This window comes from Protomyctophum bolini (assembly GCF_963924005.1).
Source record: "Protomyctophum bolini genome assembly, chromosome: 11".
Classification (NCBI taxonomy): Eukaryota; Metazoa; Chordata; class Actinopteri; order Myctophiformes; family Myctophidae; genus Protomyctophum; species Protomyctophum bolini.
Window position 1 is genome coordinate 2082332 of NC_137872.1, and position 19539 is coordinate 2101870.

Below are 19539 nucleotides of genomic sequence, written 5' to 3' on the forward strand. Positions count from 1 at the left end.
CTAAAGAAAGTAAATACTGAACTTCTACCAAAAAGTCAGTTGTTTTTTTGTATCAATTAGTATTTACATCATAGAAGGAAACTAAACCATCCATTTGTGTCTGTTTTGCCTAATCCAGCTGTTTGGCATTGAATTTAAATGTGTTCAATTAGAAACATTATATAGTGAGCTTAGTGTGTGTGTGTGTGTGTGTGTGTGTGTGTGCGTGTGCGTGTGATTGATTGAATACTTAACCCATTCTGAACGGGAACACATTTTGGTGTTAGCATCATGTTATGCTTTAGCTATTGAAAAATGGCAGATCTACAAGCTCATAGCGCGCCACCGAGTGGCGCGCTATGAGCTTGTAGGTCTGCTATTTTTGAAAAATCGAAGAACGACTGACATTTTTAGAATCTGATCTCAGGTCAGAATGGGGGAAACTGACCCCAGCGGTGGTGGTGGGCAGCGGTGGCCGAACAGTTTGCGGAGCGGTCTTGATATCGTGAAGGTCGCTATAGTTCGTATCCCCGGACCGGCACGTTAAAATTACCACCGCTGAAGTGCCCTTTGAGCAAGGCATTGAACCGCTACCATGAAAAATTAATGTTCTATGAGCAGGGCCTGGCTGTAAACAAGTTCTTGAGCTTAGTCCAGTTTACCCTGCAGGGTAAACATGGTACCTTTCCTTACCCCTCCCCACACACAGGATCAATAATGTTTGTTTTTTCCTAGCTGGTTTACTTGAACAACCATTGAACCACTCTAACATTTAGGACGGTGCAACAGATCGAGGACTCACACAGCTGCCCCAGATGTGCTTGTTAGTCAACGAAGACTACAAATGACACACGGCAAACAAAATTACTTTTACAAGATCATTTTGTATTTAATTTTAATATTTAATAAAGAGCATTTTCACATTCACACACTCTCTCACACACACACACACACACACACACACACACACACTTTCAAGTCAATGTCGCATTGCAGCCCAATAGTTTGGCCGACTATTAGTAACAATGCAACACAAAGAAAAAGGACATTAATAAAATACATTTTGTCTCATCAATTTACATTCTGGTCTACTGCTCTTTGCTTTCAGGAATGATCCCGTTTTCATGCTTTATTCCTCATTGTAAAATAGGTATTTAAATAAATAGCCTCCTGTTTAAATAAGACAAAAATAATCACCCTCCCCTGGGGAAGATTAGGTAGTATTAAGGTTCAGATGGTAATAAAAGTATAAGTCTACTTAAACCAATATATTCCTCTAGGAACTACATTCCAGTGGATCAGTTTTCCTTACAACAATGTAACGCGGTGCACTGATACAAGTCAATAATCAATAATCCATACTTCTGGGCATACTACAGTACTCAGTACACATTTTCACCTGAACGACTGTTTTTGTGAAAATATTAAGAGTAGCCCAAAATAAAATGTTTTTAGCTTTTTATTACCGTAACTTAAACTTAATTTAAAGGTACCGTATATTCAGTGATTTCACTTAATTCAAATATCACTTATTTTTTTGTTTTGTTGTGATAATCCTCAATACTATAGAGTGTGCTGACCATATAAGGAGTTCCTCCCTTTCCCCAGTTAACCCCTGGCGTAGCCTGGGGGCACCATTTCATTTCGGGTATATGATCCTGTCGGGAGCGGATGATATCGTTACGTCATGTTTGTAGTATTGTTTTGTAGTTCAACAGGCGGCAACTTCCTTTTCCCCTCAAACCGATTTTTCTCAATAAAAGCTACAGGCTACGAGAGCTTTTATTGAGGGAAAAGGGAATAACAATATAATGGAACTATGTCCACAGTTTTACTGATTTTAAAACGCTTAAATGCAGACCCAAAAAAATAGAGAACGTTTAACTGGGGAATGTAACATCACTTCATCAGTGTGGCTCAGAATGAAAAGCATCTTCATTTGGTCAAAAACTGCTCAAATCCAATCACACATACCCATTGTATCCTCACAATAAGTCAACCACCACAAACAGCTAAATCCTGCACACTGCTTTTGCCAGGTATCACATTTACCGGTACTAGCATAAGTTTCCATACTACATTTTTCCTTTGTTTTTAGTTTTATTGAACTCATCGAGAATATTATTTCGGAGTGTCACAATACTTATTTTCATGATGTTATTAATTATATTATTTCATTGAAGACGTCCAATGTTAACGTTTCTTTATTTTAATTATCCAGTCATCATAATGTCCCTTCTTAGGTCAAAATAACGATTGTTTTCTGCCAAGATTGTGACGAAGACTCAGGAGTAATGGGATGCACACCAATAGAAGTATGAAGGTATTGCGGTATTTACGATATAGTAAACAGTGCTTGCTGTGGACGGCCCTTAAGATTCTAAGGGCTGTATTTTGCGTGTCTTTAGTTTACTCAAGTTAGGGAATAAGACCTGGTACTTAAGACACGCAAAATACAGCCCTAAATGTCAACGTATCGCCAATTCATAGTGTTTTATACAATGCAAAACAGTCCAGAGCTCAGACTTGATTCAAAATAGAGTGAAAAAGGCACTACACATTCACTCATATATATATATATATTAATCAGAACCCACTCACACCAGAACCCACTCACACCCTTCATAGTAGAATAGGATAGATGTCTTGCACTCATTAAATCACTCACCCGATGTCTGAAGCACAGCTATGCCCCAAAACTGACCACTTTCCCATGAAACAAAAAACTAACAGAGATCGATAAAGCTATTGTTATATGAATGGTTATTAAAAAATAAATTAAGTAGAAAGTTTAAATTGCTGTGTGTAACGTCCAAATATGTAATTTATGACTAATTTCAGTATTTGTATTATAATGGTCTATTATTGTACTGTACATCACTGAGATGTATTTCTTTGAGAGACACATCCCAGTGCAAACAGGATTCAGTGACATAGCAGGGCTTTCCTCCAGTGTGTTGACATAATTAAAGGAGAATTCCATACTAAAAGGCTTTCTTACCTTTCTTTGTAGTCGTTACGTCCCCAACCAAAGAGGTCCAGGTGTTATTTTGTGCAAAAGCAAAAATTGGCTATTTCCCCTACCATAAGCCTTAAATGAATTGCATTGAATGGGAATTGAATGGGGCGGGGCTATGGGGTGTTGTGCTAATTCCATCTCTCAAAATTATACATTATTTGTATATATCCTCTCTTCATAATGTAAATAATATCCCAAGCGGCACACTTTACTACTTATTTCGATGGAAATAAGCAAATTAGCACAACACCCCATAGCCCCATTCAATTCAATGCAATTCATTGAGCGCTTATGGTATAGGGGAAATAGCCAATAAGGAGCTTTTGCACAAAATAACACCTGGACCTCTTTGGTGGGGACGACTACAAAGAAAGGTAAGAAAGCCTTCTAGCATGGAATTCTCCTTTAACCGTTCCATCTGCCATACAATGTACAACTCACAAAGACGGTCGCTGGAGAAGAGAGGGGGCTTTCAGCAGTTAGACTCCGTCTCCACGGGACCCCGACCGACCAACACCTCACATCAGTCACTCATCATCAATGAGCTTCTCGGCACCGTTTTCGGCTTGTCGTCTGACAGCACCGCTCCCTCCCTCCTCGCCTCCACTGCCCTGTCCTCCTCCCTCCTCCTCCTCCTCCTCCTCGTCCTCCTCGTCGTCGTAGGCGTGGGCCTGGCCGCCGTAGTTCAGCATGGTGCGGGAGAGGTCCACCTCGATGGGGAAGACGTCCGCCTCCTTCAGAACCGCGTAGCACTCGTCGTAGTACCGCGACATGCCCGACACGAAGCGCTGGAGCTGGAACACAATGTCCTGGACTGGGTGGATGGAGAGGGAAGACGAGGGGAAGATGTGAGTCAGTGTGTGTGTGTGTGTGTGTGTGTGTGTGTGTGTGTGTGTGTGTGTGTGTGTGTGTGTGTGTGTGTGTGTGTGTGTGTGTGTGTAACAGTCAGAAGATGATGTGATGAAGTGACGGGCTGACTCAGTTGAAAACATGTAGCTATAGGTGTAATGTTAGAGTCCACGGAAGTGAACCTTTTTCAAGCCTCTTTTCTCAACTCGCCGTTTCTCTGCAAGACATTATACTCTATAAGCCATATCTCCAAAACTATGGTGGGTCAAACTGAACAACCAACATGTCAATTTGGAGCTATGATTCCCTGCTTTCATGACATGAAAAAAACTAAAATTTAAAAAAATCCAATGGCATCCAATTTGGTCACAAATGATGTTGTTCAGACTTAATATAGCCGATGCAGATAAATTAGTATGAATTCAGCTGCGAGACGAACTAACACCACTTGCTATTCATAAAATTAATTATGTACATTATAAAGGAATCATTATCCACGGACATAATATCTGTACTGTACATATTTGTTTTCTCCTCAAACCACCAACAAGATACATCCATTCTTGTTAAAACAATATATATTGTTACACCGCTATGTAATTTTTTTCCTGCATTTATTAACTCTTAACGGAATAGAATTGTTTGAAGGTGATTTATTCTAGTCTTATGTCTGTAGTCTTGACAAATGCTTTATCGCTCCCCCTGGTGGTGAAAACTAGAGCTGCAGGAAGGGAACCAAAACAATCCAACAGTTGAATATATTGTTTTCAATTCAAACATAATAATTAACTCATTTGATATTCATCGTTGATTTTGTCTTGCTTTATACATTCTTAGGTTCCCTAGGTTGTGTTACCCGTGCCAATATCGCAGTCCCGCCCCCTACCAGGGCCCAGTCCCACCCCCTACCAGGGCCCAGTCCCACCCCCTACCAGGGCCCAGTCCCGCCCCCTACCAGGGCCCAGGAAATGATTCCCCGTTCATTTTCCTCATAGACATTTCAAAAAGTATTTATTTAAAGACCTTTAATAAGCCTCGTACAAAGACAACTGGAGTTGTGAGAAATCATGACAACAAACACAATGTTTCGGACCGAACAAATAATTAGAAAGAAGACGAAAACACCTTTTTTTCCTTCTCTGTAATTATTTGTTTGGTCCAAAATATTGTGTTTATTGTCATGATTTGTCACGACTCCAGTTGGCTTCGTACGACGCTTAAAAGGTCTTTAAATAAATACTTTTATGCATTGGGAATCATTTCCTGGGCCTGGCGTCGTCATGAAATGAGGCGGGATTGCGACGCTCTATAGTGTCGCAGTCCCGCCCCCTTTCAGAACGACGAGTGGCCCAGGAAATGATTCTCCGTAGGCTTTTCCTAAAGTATTTATTTAAAGACGGTTACGCCGCGGACAAAGCCAACTCGGATCGTGACAAATCATGACAATGAAAACAATATTTTGGGGCCGATCAAATCATTAGAAAGAAGAAAATAAAGGCAGGAGACAGCACTATTTGTTTTGTTTTTCTTCTTATAAATTATTTGATCGGCCCCAAAACATTGTGTTCATTGTCATGATTTGTCACGATCCGAGTTGGCTTTGTCCGCGGCGTAACCTTTAAATAAATACTTTAGGAAAAGCCTACGTCGTTCATGAAAGGAGGCGGGACTGCGACGCTCTATAGGCCAGAGGGAATGAAAAAAGAAGGTGATATAAAGTGAGGAGAGATGAAATGAACAGACCATGTTTCTGATCCAGAAGTTCTATCTTCTCCAGCACGTCTTTCCTCATCTTGGCAAAGCGGGCCCGAGCCTCCTGTCGGCACCGCAGAACCAGCCGGTACTCGTAGTTACCGGTACTGACCCGATACATGGGCTCTCCCATAGCCTGAGGGAACAAACAGAATCATGACACGATCCATGGGCTCTCTCCCATAGCCTGGGGGAACAAACTGAATCATAACTTAAGTATTGATGAGGATACTTACAATATGGAGGTGTTCGCTGAGACAGATCACACATGCACACACTATTGAGGTTTATTATAATTATGTCTTTTTATATATTTACTGTATTTTGTAGGTCAGGGAGGGTGAAGCCTCTTTTGCTAAAATCCCAGAGTAAATTAGACATTAAACAAAAGTATATTTGTCTTTACTTAAAGCTCTATTGTGTTATTTTCTTTGTGTGAATTAAATGTTATTTTGTCCTATCGGTAAAGTATTATTACAACATAATAATTGTAGTGTCCCTGGTCTTCTATTAAGACCTTTAGGTTCTGTGTTTGAAGGCCACGCTGCACCAAAGCAACTATTCACAACTCTATTAAGACCTTTAGGTTCTGTGTTTGAAGGCCACGCTGCACCAAAGCAACTATTCACAACTCTATTAAGACCTTTAGGTTCTGTGTTTGAAGGCCACGCTGCACCAAAGCAACTATTCACAACTCTATTAAGACCTTTAGGTTCTGTGTTTGAAGGCCACGCTGCACCAAAGCAACTATTCACAACTCTATTAAGACCTTTAGGTTCTGTGTTTGAAGGCCACGCTGCACCAAAGCAACTATTCACAACTCTATTAAGACCTTTAGGTTCTGTGTTTGAAGGCCACGCTGCACCAAAGCAACTATTCACAACTCAATTAAGACCTTTAGGTTCTGTGTTTGAAGGCCACGCTGCACCAAAGCAACTATTCACAACTCTATTAAGACCTTTAGGTTCTGTGTTTGAAGGCCACGCTGCACCAAAGCAACTATTCACAACTCTATTAAGACCTTTAGGTTCTGTGTTTGAAGGCCACGCTGCACCAAAGCAACTATTCACAACTCTATTAAGACCTTTAGGTTCTGTGTTTGAAGGCCACGCTGCACCAAAGCAACTATTCACAACTCTATTAAGACCTTTAGGTTCTGTGTTTGAAGGCCACGCTGCACCAAAGCAACTATTCACAACTCTATTAAGACCTTTAGGTTCTGTGTTTGAAGGCCACGCTGCACCAAAGCCACTATTCACAACTCCCAGTGGGGATAATGGTTGCAAGTACTTGCATGTTGCAAAGGAGTCACTATGGTGTGGGCTGGTCTTTATATGTTGGACATGGTCCCGTTTCTGTTTGGACACGCTTAGGCGGTAGAACAGGAAGGTTTACCCATTTAGGCCTGACGTCGAAATTTAAATATTTTGTTCCCCTTTTTTTTTGTCTTTTTCTTCTGAAAAACCTCATATTTCTATATCAGTGGTTCTCAATATTTCATGTCAAGAACCCCAAAAATGATATGTATTTGGCCACCGACCCCCCCCCCCCCCCCCCCCCCCCCCCCCCATCTGAAAATATGTCATTCCAGGGACCACCTCCCAGAAGCAAAGATTTGAGCTAAAAAACGTTCGCTCTGAAGGAATATATTCAATATAACATTTGGGCCACATTTTCACGATTTTTCAAAAATAGCAGATCTACAAGCTCGTAGCGCGCCACTCGGTGGCGCGCTATGAGCTTTTAGATCTGCTATTTTTCAATAGCTAAATTATAACATAATGGACCAAAAGGGGTGTTAAACTCCGACGGTCTCGGTCACGGCTACTCACAATGCAGCTGTACTCCTCATCGTCCATCTCCTTCACCTTCAGGCAGTACGACTGAAAAACACACACAAGGGAATGAAGGACTACTGTAAATCGGCCCAAAGCAACGTTTAACTCGTGTTACAGTAGTAAACCTTATAAAAACACGTTGCCGACGTCATCTCATAATGAAAAACAAAATATGAATGTTTGTGCACGGTGGTGATGATGTGTTCCTCACTAGATATTCAAACTTGACATCCAGGTACTTGCGGATGGTGAGCTTGGTGTCTGGTATGGCCTTGTGGAGGTAGGTGTTCAGGTCATGGAGCATCTGTTCAACACAAGAGCACACAATATACGTAATGACAATTTACAATTTAGGCATTTAGCAGACGCTCTTAACCCATTCTGACCTGAGATCAGATTCATACGAGGTTTCCACTGGACACACACTTGTCTGATTAACCCATTCTGACCTGAGATCAGATTCTAAAAATGTCAGTCGCTCTTCGATTTTTCTAAAATAGCAGACCTACAAGCTCGTAGCGCGCCACTCGGTGGCGCGCTATGAGCTTGTAGATCTGCTATTTTTCAATAGCTAAAGCATAACATAATGCCAACACCAAAATGGGTGTCCGGTCAGAATGGGTTAATCCAGAGCGAGTTACATTAAGCAAGAACAAAAAGCATGGGAATACATCACATAAAAAGCATTTATCATGAAACATGCGTAAGCTAAGAAAGTAACAGTGGAATATCTATATAATGAAACTATACATATATGCTATACTATGCTATACATATGTACTATGACGTGCTATGACTACATACAATGCAATTATAGTGCTGTCTACATAACATGCTATAAGTCTGTATCAAATGCTATCTAAGTCTACAGAAATGCTATCTAAGGGGGGTATAGGGTAAGTGCTACGGGGCCATGATGGAGTCTGAAAAGGTGGGTTTTCAGACTACGGAGGAAGATTGGGGGAGTGATGCTGCAGTTCTGACTGCGATGGGAAGTGCATTCCACAGTTTTGGAGCCAGAAGGTAAGTGATAAGTGTGACAGAACATAGTTTTGACTGCCATTTTTCATTTTACAGATAAAAGTGCGAGAGGAACCCGCCACCGCTACAAAAAAAGGCAGCAGGTCAAGTTAATCTATTGGTTGGCTATTATGCATTATTGTGCTAACTAACCAACTACAAAAGGTGCCACACACAACCTTCACATTAACCCATTCTGACCTGAGATCATATTCTATAAATGTCTTCTACATCCTGACAGTTTTCTGAAAAAGCTATGTTTCTAATGTCAGTCGTTCTTTGATTTTTCTAAAATAGCAGACCTACAAGCTCCTAGCGCGCCACCGAGCTTGTAGATCTGCTATTTTTCAATAGCTAAAGCATAACATAATGCCAACACCAAAAGGGGTTCCCGCCCAAAATGGGTTAAATGCCTGACCATTGAGCTGCATTGAAGAGATCTGATCTCAGATGGATTATGTATATAGCAAAAATAGGACCAAATTTACAAAAGCAAATATATTATATTTCCTCGAGGACGTCGAATAATTCAGTCCAAACAGATTAAAAACTTACATTTTCAAGATAAATGCACATCAATCATTTTTCACATACTGTATTTTATAAAACGAGTGCTTAAAGGAGAATTCCATGCTAGAAGACTATTTTACCTTTCTTACATTTCTTTGTAGTCATTACGTCCCCACCAAAGAGGTCCAGGTGTTTTTTTGTGCAAAAATGTTGTTCTATTTTCCCTACCATAAGCCCTCAATGAATTGCATTGAATTGAATGGGGCTATGGGGTGTTGTGCTAATTCGCTTATTTCCATCTAAATAAGTAGTAAAGTGTGCCGCTTGGGATATTATTTACATTATGAGGAGAGGATATATACAAAAAAGCAATGGAAATAAGCAAATTAGCACCCCATTCAATTCCCATTCAATTCAATGCAATTCATTTAGGGCTTATGGTAGGGGAAATAGCCAATAAGGAGCTTTTGCACAAAATAACACCTGGACCTCTTTGGTGGAGACGTAAGAACTACAAAGAAAGGTAAGAAAGCATTCTATTATGGAATTCTCCTTTAAGTAAACATTAAGTATTAAATGTTCTAAACTCACCGGCTTGATGGTCTTGAGGAGCTGAATTCCATATTTCTCGATGTTGCGGTGCGCCTCGGCAAACTTCACGAAAGCTTCGCTGGCGGCGGCCTGGGGTTCCCGTACGCCGATAACCGAGAACACGTCCCCAAACGCTGAAATAATGACAACGATCGTTGAAACATCAACCAGACGAGTGTGATTTTCCAGAGGCATACTTAAGTATGCCGATGTTGGTCGGGCAGTCCAATACTTATCTCGTAAACTTAACTTGCTGGACTGCTAAGGTAATTTAATTTGCTGTAAACCTTGGTGGTTGGTGGATGAATCTTTAATTTTTTTAAGGTATTTTTTTGCGGCTTATACCTTTTATTGTTGTTTTTTTTTTTGAAGGGACAGACAGTAGGCTGACAGGAAACGGGAGAGAGAGATGGGGGGGTGGGGGGAAGACATGCAGTAAAGGCCGTGTCGGGCTCGGGAGTCGAACCCGCGGCACACTGCGACTGGATTACCAGTCGGGTGCCCAGACGGTTACGCCACCGCCTGGGCCTGGTGGATGAATCTTAAGTGATTTAGAACCCTTAATGTCCCTAATGTTCACTTAAAACGAGATATCTTTCAAGTTTTGTGCTCGATACCGTAATCAACATGGCATATTCCATTTACTATTTTTTTTTTTAAGTGTTATAATTGGGACATGCTCTGTAAATGAGACAAATGATTATCATTGAACTTACTTTCTACCCTAGACTAGGGTATAAAAAGATGGGGTTGACATGCAACACACCTCTGTGGGTTTGGGAGAGCTCAAAGAAGGCTCTGAGCAGTCTCTTTGTGTGCTCCATCAGCCCTTTAAAGAAAGAAAGCAAAGACATGGGAAGAAAACATAACTTTAGATCTTATTTGTGGCAGTTACAGCATTGGGTACCATATTATAGGTCCAAGGTCAGTGAACCAGCTCAGACCCCGGTTCAAATACAGTCTCGTTGTTCTGATTCCGATATTTCAATAGAAATCCAAACAGATGTTACGATAGAGTCAAATAGAGTGTTGTCTGATCCTTTCACATATGTTATGTTCAGAGTATGAGCCGTTGCCCTCTGGTAGACGCTACAGAGCGTGTCGTTGCAAGAGCAACCGCTTCAAACTTTATTTTCTTCCCACTTCAATTGTTCTGCTAAACAACCGCCTCATAGTTCTTAGTGGAGAAGGGACTTCTTACAATTTAGGCATTTAGCGACTTTATCCAGAGCGACTTACATTAAGCAAGAACAAAAAAGCATGGGAATACATCACATGAAAACATTTATATATTATTATCTATATAATGAAACTATACATATAATCTATACTACTATGCTACATATGTACTATGACGTGCTATGACTACATACAATGCACTTATGCTGTCTACATAACATGCTATAAGTCTGTATCAAATGCTATCTAAGTCTACAGAAATGCTATCTAAGTCTACAGAAATGCTATCTAAGGGGGTGGGGTAAGTGCTATGGGCCGTGGTGGACTTCTTGACCTTCATCAGTTATTTATTGCACTTTACTGTGATACTATAAACTGTGAATACTCTAGCACTTTTTAATATTATATACCTTCTCTTATTGCAATTTGCACTTCTCTTGTGATACTCTTGTGACTTGTACTTTGCTGCTACTGTGTATTGTCTGTCTGTTTTAAAAAGCGTTGATGTACTAATGCACTTTTGCCCAAGACAAATTTCCCCTCGTGGGACAATAAAGTATATCTCATCTCATCTCATCATCATGATCCTAATGAGATGTAAAGTACTGAAGGCAACCATGAGCAATGTAACCCATTCTGACCTGAGATCAGATTCTAAAAAATGTTTTCTATACATCCTGACAGTTTTCTGAAAAAGCTATGTTTCTATGTCAGTCGTTCTTCGATTTTTCAAAACATAGCAGACCTACAAGCTCATAGCGCGCCACTTGGTGGCGCGCTATGAGCTTGTAGATCTGCTATTTTTCAAAAGCTAAATTATAGCATAATGTTTAAAACAACCCAAAATGCAGGTTAAGACCTTTGTAAAGCTCTGCTGTCTTCTCCAGCTCCTCCAGTCTCTTAACCAATCCATCTGCAAAGAAAAGGTACAGATTAACAATAAGATATGCAATATATATATATATATATATTTATCTATATATGTACACACAGTATATAAACTCTCTAACCGTTGCATAGAATGGCTCTGCTGAGTCCCAGAGCATCGGCGGTGCCTGAGCTCATGTTCTCCACTAGGCGGTGCTTGACTTTCTTCAGCACTGAAACAAACAAAGGAAACAACGACACATTCATGGTGTTTTAACTGGCTCTTAATGAAAGTGCTTATTCCACGTCATCAGTGCCCATACCCGAGGCGGGGTTGGAGAAAGGGCCTTTCTGTGTGGAGTTTGCATGTTCTCCCCGTGTCCCCTATAGGGTAGGTACCCTCACAAAATAAAAACATGCAGTAATCCTGGTCACTAAACTGCCTCCCCCTGGCCAGCCGGGGCGCCTGATGGAGGGGAAAGGAACTGGTTGGAATAACGTGTTCCTTCCACGCGCTACGTCCAACCAGGGAAACTCCCCCCTGTCAGGTGTAAAGGAGCAACTTGGACACTCAGGCATGAAGGAAGCATGAGTTCAAGTCCGTTGCTCTCCCCTTGTCCCCCATATATGGGGACTAGGTTGGTCTCCCCTTGTCCCCCATATATGGGGACTAGGTTGGTCTCCCCTTGTCCCCCATATATGGGGACTAGGTTGGTCTCCCCTTGTCCCCCATATATGGGGACTAGGTTGGTGGAGGGTGTGTAGAGCCCAGGATCACATTAGACGATTGACACAGGGGTGAAAAATGGGTTACAAAATCGTGGGATACATTATATTGACAACGGATTTTCTTTTTGAATCGGTCCTTGTATTATGTTTTGTCTCTCTGTGATGCTGTTGTTTTTCTGTTGTTTTTCTGTAATGTGTCTCAGTTGTTGTCACCATTTGTACTTTGTTTTCTCGCTGTTTTTCTGTGTGGTAGCTTTAGTGCACTTTAATCTTTCTCCTGTACAGCACTTTGTAAACTCTGAGTTTTAAAACGTGCTATATAAATAAAGTGGATTGGATTATATATAACCATTATTGGAGCAGTTACCTATATCCAGTGACTTCCCCTGTTTGGGATCTGCCTGAAGTTTGTTGTAGTGGATCGTTGCTTCTCCCTGTCGAAACATACAATAAAACCTTAATTATCATAGTAACAGAATACAGATTAAATACAGAACAAATTAACCAAAATAAAATGTTATAAAACTATATAAATCATTATTATAGTTACATCAAAGTGGAGATCACTGTATTTAACCCATGTAGGCCTGACGTCAAAAATAAAAATAAATAAAAAAAGTCTTCTGAAAGAATATATATTCAAAGATTTGTATTCACGATTTTCACTATTTTTCAATAGCTAAAGTATAACATAATGCTTAGTTAAAACACCAAAAGGGGTTCCCCGCCCAGAATGGGTTAAAAAAAAGAAAAACACGGGTAATTTTGTAGTAATTTGCACACCTTGCAACTAACAGCGAGAGTAAATTCCTTTGTCAACGGTTGGACAATGACACAATCTAATCCTTTAAGTCCTAAACTGGACCCCTCGTTCTAATCCACTGTAGGCGGGAGCCACGGAACTTCCTGTGGGTTCACAATAGTTCCAAAAACAACACGGCCACCGCATTGGTGCCAATATGTCACATGACGCTACCATACCATTGTTCCCATTTCTCTAGTAGTGAAGAGGGGGAGAGGGGGGGGTGCTTGTTATGTGAGCAATGTCCCTCTTCTGCAGTCTGATCTGATGGGTGGGATTCACACCCCAAAATTAACCCATTTTGACCTGGGAACGATTCTATAAAATGTCTTCTACTAAATCCTGACTGTTTTCTTTTTCTATGTCAGTCGTTCTCAAACACTTTCATGTCACTTTTGTTTTACGATTCTTCAAAAATAGCAGACCTACAAGCTCGTAGCGCGCCACTCGGTGGCGCGCTATGAGCTTGTAGATCTGCTATTTTTCAACAGCTCAAGCATAGCGTAATAGCTAACACCAAAAGGGGTTCCCGCCCACAATGGGTTAAGTGAGATCGGTGACATATACGTTACGGGACGATACCTTCCATATACTGAAGTAATCTGTAAGTACAGTATCTTGTTTTGTTTTGTTTTCATTGACAATGTACAGCAGCCAACATTACATAACACATGACATACATACATTATACACTACAGGGAACCACTTAAGCATTACACGAGTTTACAAGAGGGTCCACCATGTTCAATTCATCAAAACATTTGGGTGGACACCGACTGTACTAGTTAATTGGGGGCGAACACACTGATGTTATTGTCAGGTTAATTAATAGGTTACATACTGTATATAAAAGTTGATGTGTTTTCAAAGGAGAGATATTTAGCAATAGCCTGGTAAAATGTGTTAATGACGGTGTACCTGTGCAGCTTAGAATCTGATCTCAGGTCAGAATGTGTGTACCTGTACAGCCTAGAATCTGATCTCAGGTCAGAATGTGTTAATGACGGTGTACCTGTACAGCTTAGAATCTGATCTCAGGTCAGAATGTGGGTACCTGTACAGCCTGAATCATCTTGGCCACCTCCACCTTGGTCTTTCCCTTCACAGGCTTTGAGTTCACGCCTGTAATTTCATCGCCGGCCGCCAGTGACCCCTCCTGGGCAGCGGGGGTATTGTCAAAGACCTGCAGGGGGCAATAGAAATAAGCATATTATCCCATAAGACTGCAAACGATAAGATTATTCGCTTAATCCATTCTGACCTGAGATCAGATTCATACGAGGTTTCCACTGGACACACACACACTGGTCTGATGAACCCATTCTGACCTGAGATCAGATTCTAAAAATGTCAGATCGTTCTTCGGTTTTTCAAAAATAGCCAGACCTACAAGCTCGTAGCGCGCCACTCGGTGGCGCGCTATGAGCTTGTAGATCTGCTATTTTTCAATAGCTAATGCATAACATGATGCTGACACCAAAATGGGTTCCCGTTCAGAATGGGTTAAAAACACATCTGTATGCCAAGTGTTTTTCCTAAATGTAGTTTTTAATTGTTTTATTGACCCGTTATTTTCTTCATGCTTTATTGTCTCTGATGTCTTGATGTTTTGTTGTTTTTATGATTACTGTTTTATAACCCGTCTGTAAAGCACTTTGTAACTATATGTTTGGAAAGGTGCTATACAAATAAAATTCATTCATTCATTCATTCATATCCCATAAGACTGCAAACGATAAGATTCTTCGCTTAAACAAATCACACCTGGATTTACCGCCGTTTTGCCAAACTAATAACAGATCATTTAAAAAGGAGACCATGGTGCCAAATAATTATGGGTGCAGTTGTTTTTGGTGTCCTAGTTCAAGATGTCTAGTAAAGCTGGTGTATATTATTTAATAATAATTGTATTAATGTAACATAGCACTTAACCAAATCACACCTGGATTTACTGTTGTTTTGCCAAACTAATAACAGATCATATAAAAAGGAGACTATGGTGCCAAATATGGGTGCAGTTGTTTGGTGTAACATGTCTAGTAAAGCTGGTGTATTATTTGTAACATAGGAGCACTTAATTACTGGTACAGTCTCGAAGGAGTTGTACAACAAGTTGCACAGCACCTTTTTCCACCGATGAAAACTGAATGGAAACTAAATGGAAACTAAGCTATGATGACTAAAACTAAGACTAAAAATATACTGACAATTTCGTCAACAAATAAAAACTATTAGGAAGGGACTATAGTGGACAAGAGACCCAGTATAAGTCCTTTTTACAATTAGTTGCATTGTAGATCAGCTATTTTCAGCAAGTGAAAAAAAAAACAGTCATTTCGACGGCATCAAGGCACTCCAAAATACATTTCGTTCGACTAAAATCAACTGTAGATTACTAGATTTAGTCGACTAAAATCTTATGATCTTTAGTCGTCGAACACTAAAACATTCCGGGGTGACTAAAATGTGACTAAAACTAAATGAAAACTATTCAAGAGACTAATGACTAAAACTAAAATCTAAATGTGCCGCCAAAAACCACACTCTGGTGTCATGATGAAATCAGTCTCCATGTTAGTACAGGCATTATATGGGAAAAAAGGGGTCAACCTCCAACTAATTGCAAAAAAACCAAACTCAGCTGATTTTGTATCTTACATTATGTCCTGAATAACATACAAAAAGTTGCCTGAAATTGTCTGAGGGGAAAGTGTTGAAAATGGCCTGTACAGTATGGCCACCATAGACATCCTATATAAGGCACATAATTTCAAATTTTTCATGATGTTTTCATGATGCCGAGTCCATTCCAAGCATTAGTTTTGCATAAAAACACTCCTTGGGCTAATAACGGCCATAGCCGTCATCACAAATGTGATGAGGTCAGCACAAGTGGCTATGGCCGTTATTAGCCCAAGGAGTGTTTTTGGTTGAGTTTGGTTTTTTTGCAATTAGTTTGAGGTCAAATTACATTATTACTGGACTATGTACCTACCTGTACGATGTAGAGACAGGGGCAGTACTGTGCCCCGCCCCCAATGCTGATCCCTATCAGGTTCTGAGCGTCCTTCTTCAGAGTGACAGTTCCAGGTACAGTCGGTATCCCCCTTCAGAGGAGACACCATTAAACCCTTGCTGACCCGAGATCAGATTCTAAAAATCTCTTCTACATCCTGACAGTCAGAGATGGGCAAAATACATTGAAAATGTATTTTGATACAAAATACCAAATACTGGGTCAAAAAATGTATCTAAATACAAAATACAAAATACATCTTCCATCCCAGCGAAATACAAATTACAAAATACAAAAAAAGTATTTCAAATACGTATTTCAAATACATGTATTTCAAATACTGCCCATCTCTGATGGGCAAAAAACATTGAAAATGTATTTTGATACAAAATACAAAATACAAAATACATCTTCCATCGCAGCGAAATACAAATTACAAAATACAAAAAAAGTATTTCAAATACGTATTTCAAATACATGTATTTCAAATACTGCCCATCTGTGCTGACAGTTTTATGAAAAAGCTATGTTTCCATGTCAGTCGTACTTCGATTTCACTTCCTTCCTGGACTACATGTTGTCTCAGTAAGACAGCTCTCCCTCCTATCCACAAGGAGGAGCAGTGCACCAAAGAATTATGAGAATTGTAGTCCAGGAAGGTAGTGAGACCAGTGTCCATGACATCAGAGACAACAGGCTCACTGCTACAATCTAAAATATCTAAACCCACATATTACACACATAAAGACCCCCAGGAAAGTGTTCTAAAGCTCCTAAACGTCATTAACATATATCTTTTTGCAAAAAGGGTGAAGTGTCCCTTTAACCCCAGTGAAACTATGCCTAACCCTAAACTTATTTCTAACCTTATCCTCAGTTAAACAAAAATAAAGAATACAAGAACCTGCCGCACCGAGTGGTCGGCGTAAATAACTGGTGGGGCGAGAGGGTTTAGGGGGCGATTACTGTACCCGATACCGTCCCAAATATACAATCAATACAGTGGATTGAAAATGTTACTGTGGCAATGATTCTTAGTGCAAAGTCATTCAAAAAAATCACACACGTGTGAACTGAGTGGTGCAATTCCCCCCCCCCCTCTCTCTCTCTCTCTCTCTCTCTCATATTAGAGACACAGCACTACCCCTCTCTCTGTTTCTGGCGCCCCCTACTGCTTTTAATACGTCACATACTCGTGCTCATTGAGGTACACAAACAGGTACATACACGGACATTAACTGGTTGTAGGAGTGGTTGCACCACTCAAAAACAAACAAAGAAACACCCCCCTAATAGAACATAAAACTTTAAAAAGTGACAATATTCTATAACTTACAACTTGTCTTCTTCCAGCTCATAGTCCATGTCTGTGAACATATCAGGCCAGCGTCACCCCGTCCTCGTGTAACCTGATATTATTGACATGGGTTCAAATTACAATCAAAGTCCTGAACAATTATATAATAATAATAATTACATTATATAGAAAGGGGGAGATATAATATAATAATACTACTTTTGCAAAAAATTAAAAAAAAGTATGACATTATTGGGTTCCACCAATAATGTCAGCTTTCAAGCACAACTCTTTGTATTGAGTTGTGCTTGAAATGTACTGTAATTCTGCAAACTGTTAATACATATTTCAAATAAAAAAAACATAACTTCCATTTTGTAGTGTACACTCTCGGGAGTTAAATGCAACTCCCGAGAGTGTTACACTATAAATGGAAATGATTACCAGATGTCCCCCTTTGCGTGGGACAGTCCTTCATTTCCAAGACTTTTTAGCTGTCCCAAAAATTGAGACCCTGTCCCACATAGTAACTGCATGCCAGGCACACATTCCCCAATAGTTGGGGCTGTTCTGTTGTAAAGCTCTCTCTCATTCTCTCTTTCCCTGCGAGATGTGTTTTAAAATAATGAGAAATAAACCCCTTATTCCCCTCTAGGCTACAGCTAAGTCGGTCTATACCACCAATGACCACATGTTTCATTTTATAACGAAATGTGAGACATCATAAGAGGGGTTTAATAACGAAATGATAGGCAATATTACGCCTATGGTCGAATATGACAGCAAGGAATTGAAGTAATAAGTTGCTAACTCCGTCCTGTCCCACACAAAGTTATACTTCTGATTGATTGAAATATCATGTATTAACACTAACAGTTTTCAGAATTACAGTACATTTCAAGCACAAACTCAATACAAAGACTGTTAACTGTGAGTGGGACGACCCAATTAAGCATTACCACTTGTTCACAAGAGGGTCCACCGTGTTCAATTCATCAAAACATTTAGAGACGTACAAATAAGACACTTCTATATAGACAAAGAAACAGAACAGGAATTCATCATACACCAAACAGCTGGTAAGAGACAGACAGCAACAGTATACTGACGCGTTAGCCAGTTTGAATAATTAACAAGTCTAACTTAATAATTAATAGATAGAAAGCATGATTGTGTATGTAACTGATGTATAGGCTGATGTAGCCAAATGAAAATGCGTTAGTTGTATTATAGCTCTGTCGCTGTGTACAACGTCAAAACGGTGACGTACACGGCTATAGCCTGCTAGCTAATTAGCCGAGACAGTATAGCAGCAGCAGCAGGTGTATTTGGAAATGAATAACACATACAAATAGGAATAGGAAGACGTGGGTTTTTACCTTTGACAGAAGGGGAAACAGTTACTCTCGTACAAATGTCATTTGACATGCATAAGAACGCTTGTTTTGATCAAAATGTTCCTTTTTTACTTAGCAAAATGTTTCATTTGTGGATGGATTGTCTTCCTCTGTCTGACTGACACATCTGTTTACTTTCCGTCGTCACGTCCGGGAACTCAGCGGAAGTTGGAGAGAGAGGCATAACATAACATGACGCAAATGAAAAGCTTAAAGGACCACTTCACCACTTTTCAACTTATCTTCATGTAAGAATGTTAAGTTAAGTGCTCCTCACAAATGTTCATGATAAAATCATCATCATCGTCATCATTTTTCGACCGCGGTCGAGATCATGGATTTCATAACATCACGCCAGACTATCCGGTTCTTCATTGCCATCCCCAGTTCCTGCTTACTGATAGCGATGACATCAGGGAACGCCAGTTTTCTGATAAAATAAATGAAATGATAAGTAAATAAATGATAAAATACTGTCTCATATAGGAGGGCCCGCCCACATCATCGTTGGGCAGATTTAACAAATAATAATAATAAGATTAAAAATATATATATATTCAGATTTTGTATTATCTTAAAGCCTGCAGTTTCTATTAGCTAAGCTTCGATTCCCCATCGATGATGTCACTCCCATGAGACAGATCAAGTTGGGGAAAGAAATGGTGGCATTTTATCATGAACATTAATTAATGAC

At 40.0% G+C, this 19539-nt stretch overlaps 1 protein-coding gene across 2 annotated transcripts; it reads right to left on the bottom strand.

The window, feature by feature from the left end:
- Nucleotides 1–3289: 3289 nt before the first annotated feature.
- On the bottom strand, nt 3290–18956 carry pick1 (protein interacting with prkca 1). Of its 2 annotated transcripts, none has more exons than XM_080776972.1 (13): nt 18828–18956; nt 17488–17560; nt 16131–16242; nt 14190–14318; nt 12701–12767; nt 11748–11837; nt 11597–11650; nt 10325–10387; nt 9559–9692; nt 7649–7741; nt 7432–7482; nt 5591–5735; nt 3290–3812 (listed from the first exon to the last, which is right to left on the bottom strand). In XM_080776972.1, the coding sequence occupies exons 2-13, from the start codon at nt 17526–17528 to the stop codon at nt 3526–3528; spliced, it is 1266 nt and encodes a 421-aa protein (XP_080633098.1). In that variant the 5' UTR covers nt 17529–17560; nt 18828–18956; the 3' UTR covers nt 3290–3525. The 2 variants fall into 2 exon arrangements, with proteins under 2 accessions (XP_080633098.1, XP_080633099.1); XM_080776973.1 differs by lacking the exon at nt 3290–3812 and adding an exon at nt 4486–4568.
- Nucleotides 18957–19539: the final 583 nt, after the last annotated feature.